Source organism: Pleurotus ostreatus, assembly GCF_014466165.1.
Source record: "Pleurotus ostreatus strain PC9 chromosome Unknown scaffold_2, whole genome shotgun sequence".
Lineage (NCBI taxonomy): Eukaryota > Fungi > Basidiomycota > Agaricomycetes > Agaricales > Pleurotaceae > Pleurotus > Pleurotus ostreatus.
Genome location: NW_023503157.1, coordinates 2,535,452 through 2,548,165, shown reverse-complemented (window position 1 = coordinate 2,548,165; position 12,714 = coordinate 2,535,452). Strand labels below are relative to the sequence as shown.

General features: G+C 55.0%; 2 protein-coding genes across 2 annotated transcripts; one reads left to right on the top strand and one right to left on the bottom strand.

Annotated features, from left to right (window-relative positions):
- Positions 1–39: 39 nt before the first annotated feature.
- PC9H_003750 (uncharacterized protein) lies at positions 40–2,207 on the bottom strand (the record flags this gene model as incomplete). The annotated part of the gene is made up of 13 exons (XM_036773342.1): positions 40–127; positions 183–326; positions 382–513; positions 565–677; positions 725–742; positions 793–924; positions 973–986; positions 1,047–1,164; positions 1,216–1,480; positions 1,528–1,598; positions 1,655–1,772; positions 1,826–1,958; positions 2,021–2,207. 13 exons carry the CDS (start codon positions 2,205–2,207, stop codon positions 40–42), a joined length of 1,533 nt encoding a protein of 510 aa, XP_036634815.1.
- Positions 2,208–2,415: 208 nt separating this feature from the next.
- Positions 2,416–3,490, top strand: YTH1 (RNA-binding component of cleavage and polyadenylation factor; the record flags this gene model as incomplete). The annotated part of the gene is made up of 5 exons (XM_036773341.1): positions 2,416–2,545; positions 2,600–2,953; positions 3,001–3,094; positions 3,146–3,344; positions 3,392–3,490. The coding sequence occupies 5 exons, from the start codon at positions 2,416–2,418 to the stop codon at positions 3,488–3,490; spliced, it is 876 nt and encodes a 291-aa protein (XP_036634814.1).
- Between the last annotated feature and the right edge of the window lie 9,224 nt (positions 3,491–12,714).

Here is a 12,714-nt window from a genome sequence, read left to right as displayed (position 1 = left end):
ATAGATGAAATTGAGAAGAGATGAAAGAGTAGATAGATTCTATGCCCGGGTATCCGCCGTCTGCCTGACGAGGCTAACTGCTTTGCTTGAGCGAGGGAGAATCCTGCAGGAGAATGGCTTAGGGTGGCTAGAAATATATCGTCAACACCGTAGGCCTCAAAGAAGTATAAATGAGCAGGTACTTCAGCAGGCCTGTCGTGTATTCTTCCGGAAGTTTGATTTCTTTCCCTTGCTCATCCAACGGTAGGAGAATATCGTAGACCACGAGGATTGAAGCTACAGCAATCCAGATCGACTGGAATGCGAGCCATCGACCCGGGCACATTCTAGAAATGATATCAACGGCCAAGAAGTAAATCTTCATAGATAGATGGTTCATACCTGCGACCGAAGCCAAAAGCTGCATCAGGGGCAGGGTTAATGTGAGCAGCAGCATTCCCCTTAGCATCCGCAAACCTCTCTGGCTTGAACGAGAGTGGTTCTGGGTACACATTTGGGTCGTGTAGTATACCCCTACGCGGCCATTAACCCTCTGCGGATTCACCGTGTAGCGCGCGGACTTACCAGACGTTTGGTAAGAGGGTGGTCCCCTTGGGGATGCGGAAGCCCCGATACTCGTCCTCTTCAGACACCGTGCGCGCCAGGCCCAGCGGGGTTACGGGGTGCCACCGAAGGAGCTAAACATAGTCAGCGTCGTTTACTTATAGGAACGGAGATCAATTACCTCATACACGATACAATCCTGGCAGGCATTGTTATATTTACGGGCCATGAGAAGACAAAGGTACTCACAACATATGGAAGCGAGTCAGAGAACTGCGGAAGACGGTCCCCAACGACACTGTCAATTTCAGCTTGTGCCTTCTTAGCGATGTCGGGATGCAATGCCATGGCGAGGATGAAGGAAAGGACTGATGATACCGTCTAATTGCGTTATGGGTTACATCCATGCTTAAGCTCGTAAATGCTCACCGTATCGGCTCCGGCTGTTAAGGTTAAAGTTTTAGTATAACAATAGATATAGCAGGGAGAGGCATATCGCCCACCTGCGTAGATGGTTGCCCCAACATTCTTAATCATTTCTGCCTTCGTCGGATCGATATCAGGCAACTCGAGCTCCGAAGCCACGAAAGATTGTGCAGCCGTGCTCGCGCCACCCTCTCGCTAGAGAAACTGATATGAGGGATGAACGAAGATAGAAGAGAACGAGCTTACTAGCCACCGTTTGACCATGAGATAAGGTTTAGCGGCCATGTCAACGGTGTCCTTTCTCCATACCTTCGCCTGTCGTTGGAAACCTGCGCCAGGGAACCAGGCCGGGATGTATTTGAGGGCCGGAACGTAGTCCACAAGATATGTTCCAAATATGCCAGCACTTTGGAGGCCGTTGAGCGCTCGATCAGCCAGGGAGACGTAGTCGTCCCCTTTCTCGGCGACCTGGTGTCCGTAGGCGAGGGTCAGGACGATAGCAGCCCCCCAGCTATAACAAAGTCAACGGGGGAAGGGGGACAATGGGCCCGAAGGTACCGTCTAATCCCATATCTAAAGTCATCTGGGGCATTTAACAAGTTCCTCAGTAGCGTGTGCGTTTCCTGGAGCTATGGGTATTATTGTACCAGAGCGAACGAAATATGAGGGACGTATGAATTCTAACCTGGACCGGCCGATACTTGTGGACTAGCTTGGGATGAAAATAACGGTTAAAGATAGCTCTGTGCTGTCGCCACCAAGAGCCATATGGAAAGGATGAGAACAGCCAATCCCAGCCCATGCTACACGTCGATTGAATATTGAGAACGTTGCACACTTCGAATGGACAACTCACAGTTCTACAATCATTGTTCGCACTGGCCGAGATGAATATTTGTTGCTTCGTTTCTCCAAGAGATCGTCCATCACCTCCGCTGAATTGAGTATGAGGAGGGGGCTCCCAAATATGTTAACGTAGATAAGATCGCCTGCCAAAGCACATTCGTTCCATCCAGTCAATACGTAAATTCGGTCAAGAAGTATCACTCACCATAAAGCTTCTTCCATTCGTTCGCGTAGACCTCCCATTGGCGCTGTTTCGGGATGTCTACCCTGCCTGTCCACGATGTGCTGGGGCCTGGGGGCAAGGGAAGCCTGGAACGCCTTGCTCTGGAGTAGACAAGCAGCCCGACAGCGGCACCGACCAGCAGGTAGACGGCTGAGATGGGGGACGACATACAATCCCGGCCGCTGAGGAGAAAGGGGAAAGGCAGAACATGGACAGGGTGAAATTATGCGAGTTTATATATGTGGGCGACATGTCAGGCTATGGGTCCATGATCACCTATTTTGCTTCCGCCACGCCCTGAATGGTTTCCCCTGCTGAGTCAGCTCCGGCGATCTGGCCAGACTCTGCTTTCCTGAGCTCTGTCCTCTACGGCCACTATGGCAATAACCTCAAATCCTCTTGTCGGTCCCTCGTTTCTGCGCGATATCGTTCTCCCCCAGTTCCACCAAAACAACTTTGCCGCAGAAACAATTGTCAAGAACGAGCTCAATGTCAAGCTCGACAAAGGTCTGTTTCTTCACTTCCATAGTAGCCGTAGAAATCCACCTCATATTCTGATAGACGACCAAATATGTAGACTAGCTCTGACACCGGCCGGTTGTCCCCTTGGTCCCCTTCACTGTCCTTTGCGGCATACGGCCCCGTCTGGACAGAACTTCCAACCGCCTAAACTACCACCAACTCATCCTCGCGAAAGAGAACGTTTGTCGACTGTCTGCAAACATTGGCTCAGGGGGCTCTGCAAAAAGGGCGATGCTTGCGAGTTCTTACATGAATACAACCTCCGACGGATGCCAGAATGTTGGTGGTTTGCGAAACATGGGTATTGTTCCGCTGGTGACGAGTGCTTATACGCCCATCCCAAAGAGAGGAAAGTCGAGTGCCCTGATTACAAACGAGGGTTTTGCAAGCTAGGTATGTAATTTTTACGCAACTGTGGATAGTCTGCTGATGGACTACAGGTCCTAATTGCCCCCGGAAACATGTTCGACGCGTGGCTTGCCAGTTATATCTGACGGGATTGTGCCCCCTTGGTCCTGAATGTCCTCGCGGCCAGTAAGTACCTTCGTTATGGACGCCCCGATATGCCTTGAATAGAAATGTTAGCCCGAAACCCGATCTGCCGCTACCGAAAGCGTATGAACCGCCAGAACCATCTTCAACTCGCGAACTCGGGCCACCACCGCCGGGCTATGGCAGATACACCGAATATGGAGGCTTCGGAGGTTCGACGTCAAACCAAGGCAATGTCTCTGGCTTCCAGGGACCTCCTCGAAGGAATATGGATGAAGTAATGTGCTTTAAGGTAAGCTCAATGCCTTATCCATTTTACAGCATTTTAATGTTATACAGTGCGGAGAGAAAGGCCACTATGCCAACCACTGTCGCAATCGCAACGTTCCAGGCAACAGAGGGGGTACGGAACGCATCAGACGCTTTGGAGAGGAATGATCGCGTGCATGTTCCACTTTTGCTGCCTCGCGTCCGCCAAGCTGTAATTGCCATGAGTCCCATCAGTGCCTACTGTAAGGGTTGAACCCTTTCGTTCCGTGCAGTCCGGCTTCCCCTATCCCCTATCCACCCCTCTCCGACTCCTCGGACGCGCTCGCACATGACTCGGACGTCACGAACCCGTACCGGACACACGTGTTAACGGATCAGACACTGCGGATCAATGTTTCGTTCTCTTTTGTTCTCGGACTCTAATACTTGATCATACTAGTCCCATTATTTGTTCCTGGTGCCTTTTCGCCTCGGACATTTCCGATGTTTTCTTAGCTACAAAAACCTACTGCACTCGTAGTTAGAAGAATAAGAATTGTTTCCCCCCCACATCGAGTCAGAGTCTAAGTCGTCCGAGAAGCTTTCCTCCGCCGTTGTCAGAGTTCGCCGTCGTCCGAGTCCGAGTCCGATCCGAAGCCAGTTCTCCCGCCGTCCTTATCATTCTCCTGCCGTCCTCATCGTACTATCCGAAGCCGAAGTTGTTCGCTCCGCGTCCCAGCGCGTCCGAAGCTATCCGAAGCCATCCGAAGCATCCGAAGTTTCCTAGTCATTGTTTTCACTCTCGGACTTACCGTTTATCACACTAGTTCATTCGGGTGTCGCACGGACTTGTCCTGCCGGAGGCGGACCCTCGCATTTCATTTGACTATACTACTAGTCTACGTGTATATTCACTACTACATTCTGGAGCCCACCGCGAGGGTTTAAAGTTCAAGACACCCCCCCGTTCCACCGTCACCTAATCATCCTATTCCGTCATTGAATTCGAATCCCCTCCCGATCCTCTGCACGATATCTTTCCGGAAGGTCCGACGCAACGGGCTATCAACTACCTCTTCCGGAAGACATCCGAATATTTTCCGTTCAAAATAGTCCGCTCTTGGGTGCCCGATCCCAACACCGTCATTTGGCAGTTCGCACTTACCGGACGCCCAGAATCCGAGCATCCGAACATCCTATCACGCCCTAATCCTCCATCCCTCCGGCACAGTCTGTTCTATAATCCCGCCGCGGCTTACCACCGACCCACTCCGGAGTCAAACGACACTACGTCCGGAACACCCTCATCGCTCACCGAGTCGTCCGAAAATCTTCCGCCCACTTCTTCACCTTCCCCTATTCCTCCTCCTACAATGGCCACAACTATGCCCGTCCGCGGTCACCATACCGCTCCGAAATTCAACGGAAAGCCCGAAGGACTCCATCGCTTCTTCTCGGAAGTGGAGTACCTCGCTGCCCGTGCTCAGGTCGAAGGCCGGGATCTCATCCGAGCTACAATCGGATATCTCGACGACTCCGACTGGGAGATCTGGCGCAGCAGTGGCGATGCAGCCGACGGAGACGACTGGGATGCTTTCAAAACATGTATCGGGAAGCTCTACCCCGGATCGGATAACGAACGACGATGGCGTCCGTCGGATCTGTCCACTATTGCCGCTCTCCAGTCCCAGACCCCGATGCTCACAAAGGACGATCTCGGAGTCTATCACCGAAAGTTCCTCGTTCCGGCCAACTGGCTTCTCTCCAAAAATAGCGTCTCCACTCAGGACGTCGGACGAGACTATCTCGCAGGATTCGACCCCATCACCCGTCAAAAGATCAAAGACAGATTGGCGATGGTCCACATGCAGCATCATCCGGACGATCCTTACACGATCACGGAGATCTATACGGAAGCGAACTTTATTCTCGGAACGTCGACTCCGGCGACTCTCACAACGTCTTCGACATCTCCGACAGTGAGTCCGACGGCTCCGGTTACGGTCAAAACCGAATCCGCTGACATCCGTGCCCTGCAAGCTATGATGCAGCAGTTCATGACCATTCAGCAAACGCATCCGCAGTATCCTCCTCCTCCTCCGCAATATCCGTATAATCCGAACTCATTCTATCCGTATCCCCCGCCTCCGACCGCTCAAGCATACGCTTATCAACCCGTCCCGCCCCAACAAAACTATCAGTATCCGCCTCAGCCACCCCCATCTTCCCAGAGTCAGCAATCACGTCCTCCTCCCCCTCCTGCACCACAAGGGACTGATCCGAGACCTCCCCGGAAGTGTCACTTCTGTCATTCCGTCTATCACACGATGGGCTCGTGTCCGGATGCTGCCCGATACGAACGGAGCGGATGGATCGGTCGGAACGAAGAAGGCCGATGGATGGTGCTCCCGACCAGAGAGACTATCAATCGTTCCTTCCCCGGAGACTCGTTCAAAGAACAGATCGACAACTGGATGAGGGCCAACAATAGACCTCAGGATCGCGACGCCCCTCCTCATCCGATCGTCACTCCCGCAGCCACAAGTTCCGGAGTAGCGTCCGCGAATATGGTCGAGGTTAGCACCTACCACTATACGGAGGCCGACGAGTCCGAGTCTCGGGCGTTCATCGAAGAGCTTCCGAGCCCGTTTGATCTGGAGGAAGAAGAGAAAGAGGAGATCTTCTTGCAGGTTCTCATGCAGCGGATGCCCGACGTAGCGAAAAAGTACGCTTCATCTCAGAAGAAGAAGGACGTCCGTTTCTCCGAACCGGTCGAAACGACTCCGAGCGCTCCGGCAAAGGCTCCGTCCGAACCACCCCTTCCGCCTTCGATTCCGGTCCCCTTCCCTTCCACTTCGGCCCGTTCTCAGCTAGCTGAAGCCATCGAGACCGGTCGCACGACGTACCGTCCGAACTATCGGGTCCAGTCGAACATCGAGAATCCGAAGGTGGCCTCGGATGTCCTGGAACGCGCCCTCAACACCACCCTCACCATCACACAACGGGAACTGTTCGCACTCTCGTTTGATGCTCGGAAAGGACTTCGGGATCTTATTTCGTCGAAACGGGTCTCTACGGAGACTAACTACGCGTCCGTCAACATGGCTGCGTGCTACGATGACCCCGAAGACGTCGTAGAAGTTCTGATGTCCGCCACCCGCGATCCGAACAAGGAATGCATTGTCGCAGCTCCGACCCAGTCACTCCGGATCATCCGGCCTATCTTCAACGATAGGTACGAGGTCGAATGCATCCTGGACACCGGATCGCAGATCATCGCCATGCGCCGCGACGTCTTCGACAACCTCGGGCTGCTCATCGACATCGACAAGTTCATCACCATGGAGTCTGCGAACCTATCCTCGAACCAGACCATCGGACTCGCGCACAACGTGAAAATGTCTCTCGGACCCGTCGACCTCTACGTCCAAGCTCAGATCGTGAACGATGCGCCTTATGAGGTACTCCTCGGACGCCCCTTCTTTTGTCTCACCTCCGCTGTCACCCGCGACTACCCCGACGGTCGTCAGGACTTGACCATACACGATCCGAATTCGAGCCGTCGTTTCCTCATCCCTACTTTCAAAAGGGTCCACCGTTCCCGAGAGCCTAAGGAGCATTTTTAGATACCGTCGAGGAACCCCTGCGGCGAGACGAGTCTTTTATACCCCCGTTCTATTGCTCTCTTATGATATCATTACCCGAATCCGCTCCTTGTTCAGTTCCGATCCGCTGCATTACCTATCCGAAAACACTTTTATATCATACATCCCCTTCCGTGTCCGATCCATCGCTTCCTCTTCTGTCTGTCCCCCCTTCCATGAACCGAAAAAGTACATATGATGCTCCGCGTGATTCCGGTCTCGACCCGGTGGCTCCGGTGTATACTTGTGTCCCCCCGCCCGTACCTAATACTCATCATGCTCGCGTGTATGACGATTTGCCGGATGAGCGACGGATCTATTCAGGTCTTGTTGATATCATCGAAGATGGCATTACTCGGAGTGCTTCATATTTGGATATTCCCCTTTCCACCACTACTTCCTACTCTACATTTACATCCTGGTTTATCCACTCCGATGCCGACGCTCCGCCCGCCTCATCCGATGATTCCGCTCCGAACCCGACCGCAGAAGTCTTAGCAGCAACTGCCCGGATGCCAACATACGGAAAGAAGCCCTACCGGAAGGTCGCCAATCGCACAGTACCTGTCTCCACCACCCTTCCCGAACAGTATCGGATTGTCCGACGCGAACCTCCCGACATCTTAGCCGATCTTCTCCCGCTTCCTACTCAACCACCCGACTTCACTCCGGGACTCCGGTACACTCAGGAACGCGCTGACAAACAAGCCGTCGACCCGGACAACTGGCTTTCTCCCGAGGAAATCAAACTCGCGCACTGGTTCATCCGGACGGACGAGGACGCTTTCGCATGGTCCGAGGATGAACGAGGCAAGTTCTCTGACGAATGGTTTGACCCTGTAGTGATGCCGACGATCGAGCACGTTCCCTGGGCACTCCGAAACATTCCCATTCCTCCGGGCATCTACGACGAGGTCGTCCGCGTCATCCGAGACAAGATCAAGTCCGGAGTCTACGAGGAGTCCAGTTCTTCGTACCGGTCCCGCTGGTTCTGCGTTCTCAAGAAGGATGGGAAGTCTCTCCGCCTGGTCCACGATCTTCAGCCTCTCAACGCTGCCACTATCAAGGACGCCTCTATTCCGCCTCGGGTCGAAACTTATGCCGAGACCTTCGGAGGCCGGTCTTGCTACGGTATCTACGACTTGTTCGTCGGATTCGACCAACGGAAGCTCGCGGAAAGCTCGCGCGATCTCACAACATTCCAGACGCCTCTCGGAGCCAAGCGTCTCACCGTCATTCCTATGGGCTTCACCAACTCCGTCCAGATTCAGCACGGCGACCTCACCTTCATTATGCGAGACGAAATTCCCCACGTCACCGATCCGTACATCGACGATTGCCCTGTCAAGGGTCCGCTTACCAGATACGAGCAACCCGACGGCTCCTACGAAACCCTACCCGATAATCCGAACATCCGGCGCTTCGTTTATGAACATATTGCAAACATGCATCGGATCGCGCACCGGATGAAGAAGTTTGGCGGAACGTTCTCCGGAGTCAAGCTACGTGTTTGTGTTCAGCGCGCATCTATTGTCGGACACATGTGCACTTACCAGGGTAGAGAACCCGACGATGACAGGGTCCAAAAGATTCGTGATTGGCCTGTGCCCGAGAACGTCACCGACGTCCGGGGTTTCCTGGGTACCATCGGAGTCATGCGTATCTTCATCCGAGACTTTGCGAAACATGCTAAACCACTTGTGCAGTTGACCAAAAAGGACGTTGACTTTGTCATGGGTCCGGACGAACTAGCTGCCATGGAGACCTTGAAGAATCTTGCCATCACCTCCCCCGCTCTCCGAGCTATCGACCACTCATCCGATCGCGAAGTCATACTGGCCGTCGACTCCTCCACCGTAGCCGTCGGATTCATCCTCTCCCAGGTAGGCGCGGACAACAAACGCTATCCGTCCCGTTTCGGGTCAATCACTTGGAACGACCGAGAATCCCGCTACTCCCAATCCAAAATCGAGCTCTACGGACTCTTCCGGGCACTCCAGGCCACGAAGCTTTGGCTCATCGGAGCTCGCAATCTCACGGTCGAAGTCGACGCGAAATATATCAAGGGTATGATCAACAATCCGGATATCGTTCCGAACGCTGCGATGAACCGTTGGATCGCCGCCATTCTTACCTTCTCTTTCAAACTCAAGCACGTTCCCGCTCGGGATCACACTCCGGCCGATGGCCTCTCACGACGAAGAAGAGCCGAAGAAGACCCGGTCCTTGTAGAAGATGTCGAGGGTTGGATAGACGAAGCGTGTGGTTTTACTTTACAGGTTCACTCGGACGGCGACGCCTCTGTCTCTCGGGTTGCGCAGAACCGTTTCCGGGGTCATCTCGGGTCCCTCGTCCGCACGTTCATCTATGATGAAGACTCTGCTGGATTCAACGACTCCGACGATTCCGACGACATTCCCCGGACTCCGAAGGCCGCGGGTAAGGACGCCCGGATGTTGGAGATAGAGACCTTCCTCCGGACTAGCAAGGCTCCCGTCGGACTCGCTGAAACCGCCATGCGCAACTTCGTCCGACAAGCGCTCAATTTTTTCTACCGCGACGGCAAGCTCTGGCGCAAGGATAACCACGGGAAGCATAAGGTCTACATCCATCCGGGCCGCCGTCTCTATCTGATCCGCGCTGCTCACGACTCTCTCGGACACAAGGGTATCTTCGTTATCCGGACTCGCCTCCTTGAGCGATTCTGGTGGCCCTTCCTTGACCAGGACGTCCGCTGGTTTGTCAAGACTTGTCATCAGTGCCAGATCCGCTCCAACTTCAAACTACACATTCCGCCGTCTCCGACGATTCCCCTTTCCCTTTTCCGCCGCGTCCACATTGACTGCATGGTGATGCCTTCCGCCAACAAATTTAACAAGATAGTCCACGCTCGGTGTGCCCTCACCTCTTATCCGGAGTGGCGCGCGCTTCGCCGGGAGACCGCGGAGACACTGGGCATGTTTATTTTCCAAGAGATTCTATGCCGCTGGGGCGCCATCGAAGAACTTGTGACGGATAACGGTACCCCGTTTGTGAAGGCAGTCGAATATCTCGCAGAAAAATACGGCATCCGACACATCCGAATCTCTCCGTACAACTCCCAAGCCAACGGACTCGTCGAGCGGAGACACCGGGACGTGCGGGGTTCACTCCTGAAGACTGCGGATGGCAATGAGAAGAAATGGGTTGAAGTCGCACCATCCGTCTTCTGGGCCGAGCGCGTCACCATCTCCAAGACCTCCGGAATGTCTCCTTACTACATGGTACATGGCATCGAGCCCCTTTTTCCGTTCGACCTCCACGAAGCTACCTATCTCGCCCCTCCTCCCGATACCACTCTCACCACTGAACAGCTCATCTCCATGCGGGCCCGACAACTCCAGAAGCGTCCGGACGATATCGAACGTATGCGCGAGAAAGTTATTCGGAGTCGGATCGCCTCCCTTGAGGAATTCGAACGTCGGTTCGCCCGGACGATCAAGGACTTCAACTTTCTTCCCGGACAGCTCGTTCTGGTCCGTGATAAGAAGATAGAAGGTGATCACTCACTCAAGCATCTGCCTCGCTACATGGGACCTATGGTCGTCGTCCGACGCACTCATGGCGGATCCTACGTCCTGTCCGAACTCGACGGTTCCATCTCAAATCTACGTTATGCAGCATTCCGCGTCATTCCGTACTACGCCCGACACCGCCATCTCCTTCCCGTCCCCCATTCTGCCGAACCCGACGACTCCGATGACTCCGACGATCTTCCGGAACCTCAGTCCGCCGCGAACTTCGCCGGACTACAAAATACGACGAACGACCGAGTTTTGACGCCTTCGCGGCAGCCTAACCGTCTAGTACTCTAAAATTTTTTCCACCCAGACCAGGGTTCGCCCTGTGTTGTATCCCGGACCTCGGTCCTGTTCCGTCTCTCATCTTTCACCTCTCTCATTTGATCTCTCTCCTGTCCGATCCTTATATTCCCTTGCATTTGCCTCGTATGCGTCATCCGACGACTCCGGTCATCCTCTCTCCTTCGGAAGCCTCCGGACTTGCCGGTTTTACGCTGCGTGTCTTTCTTTCACTTCCGCTCACTCACGCATTCTTCTTTTTTTTTTGGTGCACAAGAAAATCAGTTATAATATTTACATATTGTTTACAAGAAAGTCTCTACGGGCCAAGTGCCTTTTTGCTCGTCCGCCCTACTGCCCTTCGTACTCCTCGTCCTCCTCCATTTGTCTGTCCGCCTCTCGTTCCTCTTCGTCCGCCGCCTCAGCCCGTTGAGCATCCTCGAGCTCCCTCCGCAGGATCAGCGCCGCCAGGCCCCGTGTGGCTGCGGCCCGGGTGCTCTCCGCCTCCTCTGTCGCCTGCTTGAGGGCGGCGATCCGAGCGTCCATTGTTGACATGACCTGGACAAGGGTCCGCAGCTCGTGATCCGCGCAAGCCTCTACCAAAGTAGGGATAGCGGCACTCCCTGACGCTGCCCGCGTAACCCGGCTTGTCTTTCCGCTCTCTCCTCCGCGTCGCCGTGTCCTTGGCCTTGGGGCTGCCCGTTGCTTCCCCTTTCCACCCGCCGCTTTGCTGCCTGACGCCTCCGCCTCCGAGGTCCTCACCTGCCTGGCGCGCGTCTTCGCGTGCGAACACCTGACCTTCGATCCGGTGCACGCCTCGCACGCATGGCAGCCGGTGCCGACGCAGGTAAAGTACGCCTGCTGGCAGTGCAGGCATCGGCGAGCGTCCGTGAATTCGACCACAGGGTGCGGGCAGGACTCCTTGGGTGCACCGAACCCGCACCCCCATTCGACATTGTTCGGGCTCGAACTAGCATCTGAAGGGTCCGTTAGTCCCGGGGTACCGTCTGATGAGTCCGCTTACCGGCCGGATCGTACTCTCCGTACTCCGTTACGTCGAGATGCGCTGGCGCTGGAGGAGTCTTCTCCCTAGTGTCATCCACGTTGCCCGCGCGTCTTCGAAGTCGTTTTGCCCGGGGAGTTGTCTCGGGCTCGCCGCCGTCGCTCTCAACCACCTTCCGCTTTCCTGCACGGATGGCGCTGGCACGTCTTCGCGTCCGAGGGACCGGCGTGCTATCATCCTCAGCGTCCGACGGAATTTCGACCACGTCCGAGTTCTTCTCTGCTTCGGGACGATCAACGGGAGTACTCCCGGAACCGAGGGTTCCCGAACCAGCCACGAACGTTGGCCTCTGCGCAGCCCGTCGACGCTCCTCAGCGGCGAGCGCGTCCCGTCGTCGTGCATCACGCACCTCTTGTGCCCTCCTCGCCTCCGCGTCCGCAGCCTCCTGTGCTTCTCGTGCCCGTCTCTCGTCCTCGGACTGCCACTCCGCGAGTCGGGACTGTGCCTCCAGTAATTGCGTAGTGGCCCGGGCCATCTTCTCCTTCACGTCATCTTCGACGGTGTTCTCCAGTTTCCGCGACACGAGGACGTCTTCGGCGCCCATCAACCACTCCTGCACGCAGTCAGCGCCCTGCTTCTAGTCGTCGCCCATGTTGCCACTTACCTGCTGCTGCTCCATGTCGGCAACGGCGATTTCCACATCGACCCGATGCTCGTCGTCGAGCTCCGGGAACGCCGTACCCATGTCCACGAAGTAGCCGGCCTCCTCTTCGTATGCGGCAACGGCTTCCTGCTTCTTAAGGGTCTGGAGTTCCTCCAGGGTGCGGGACGGGGTGTGTTTTGCCATGGTCGTACGGACAGTGATGCTGGGCGCGATGGAGGGAGAGAGCAAGAGAAGATGTTGGACTTCGTCGAAATTATCAACAA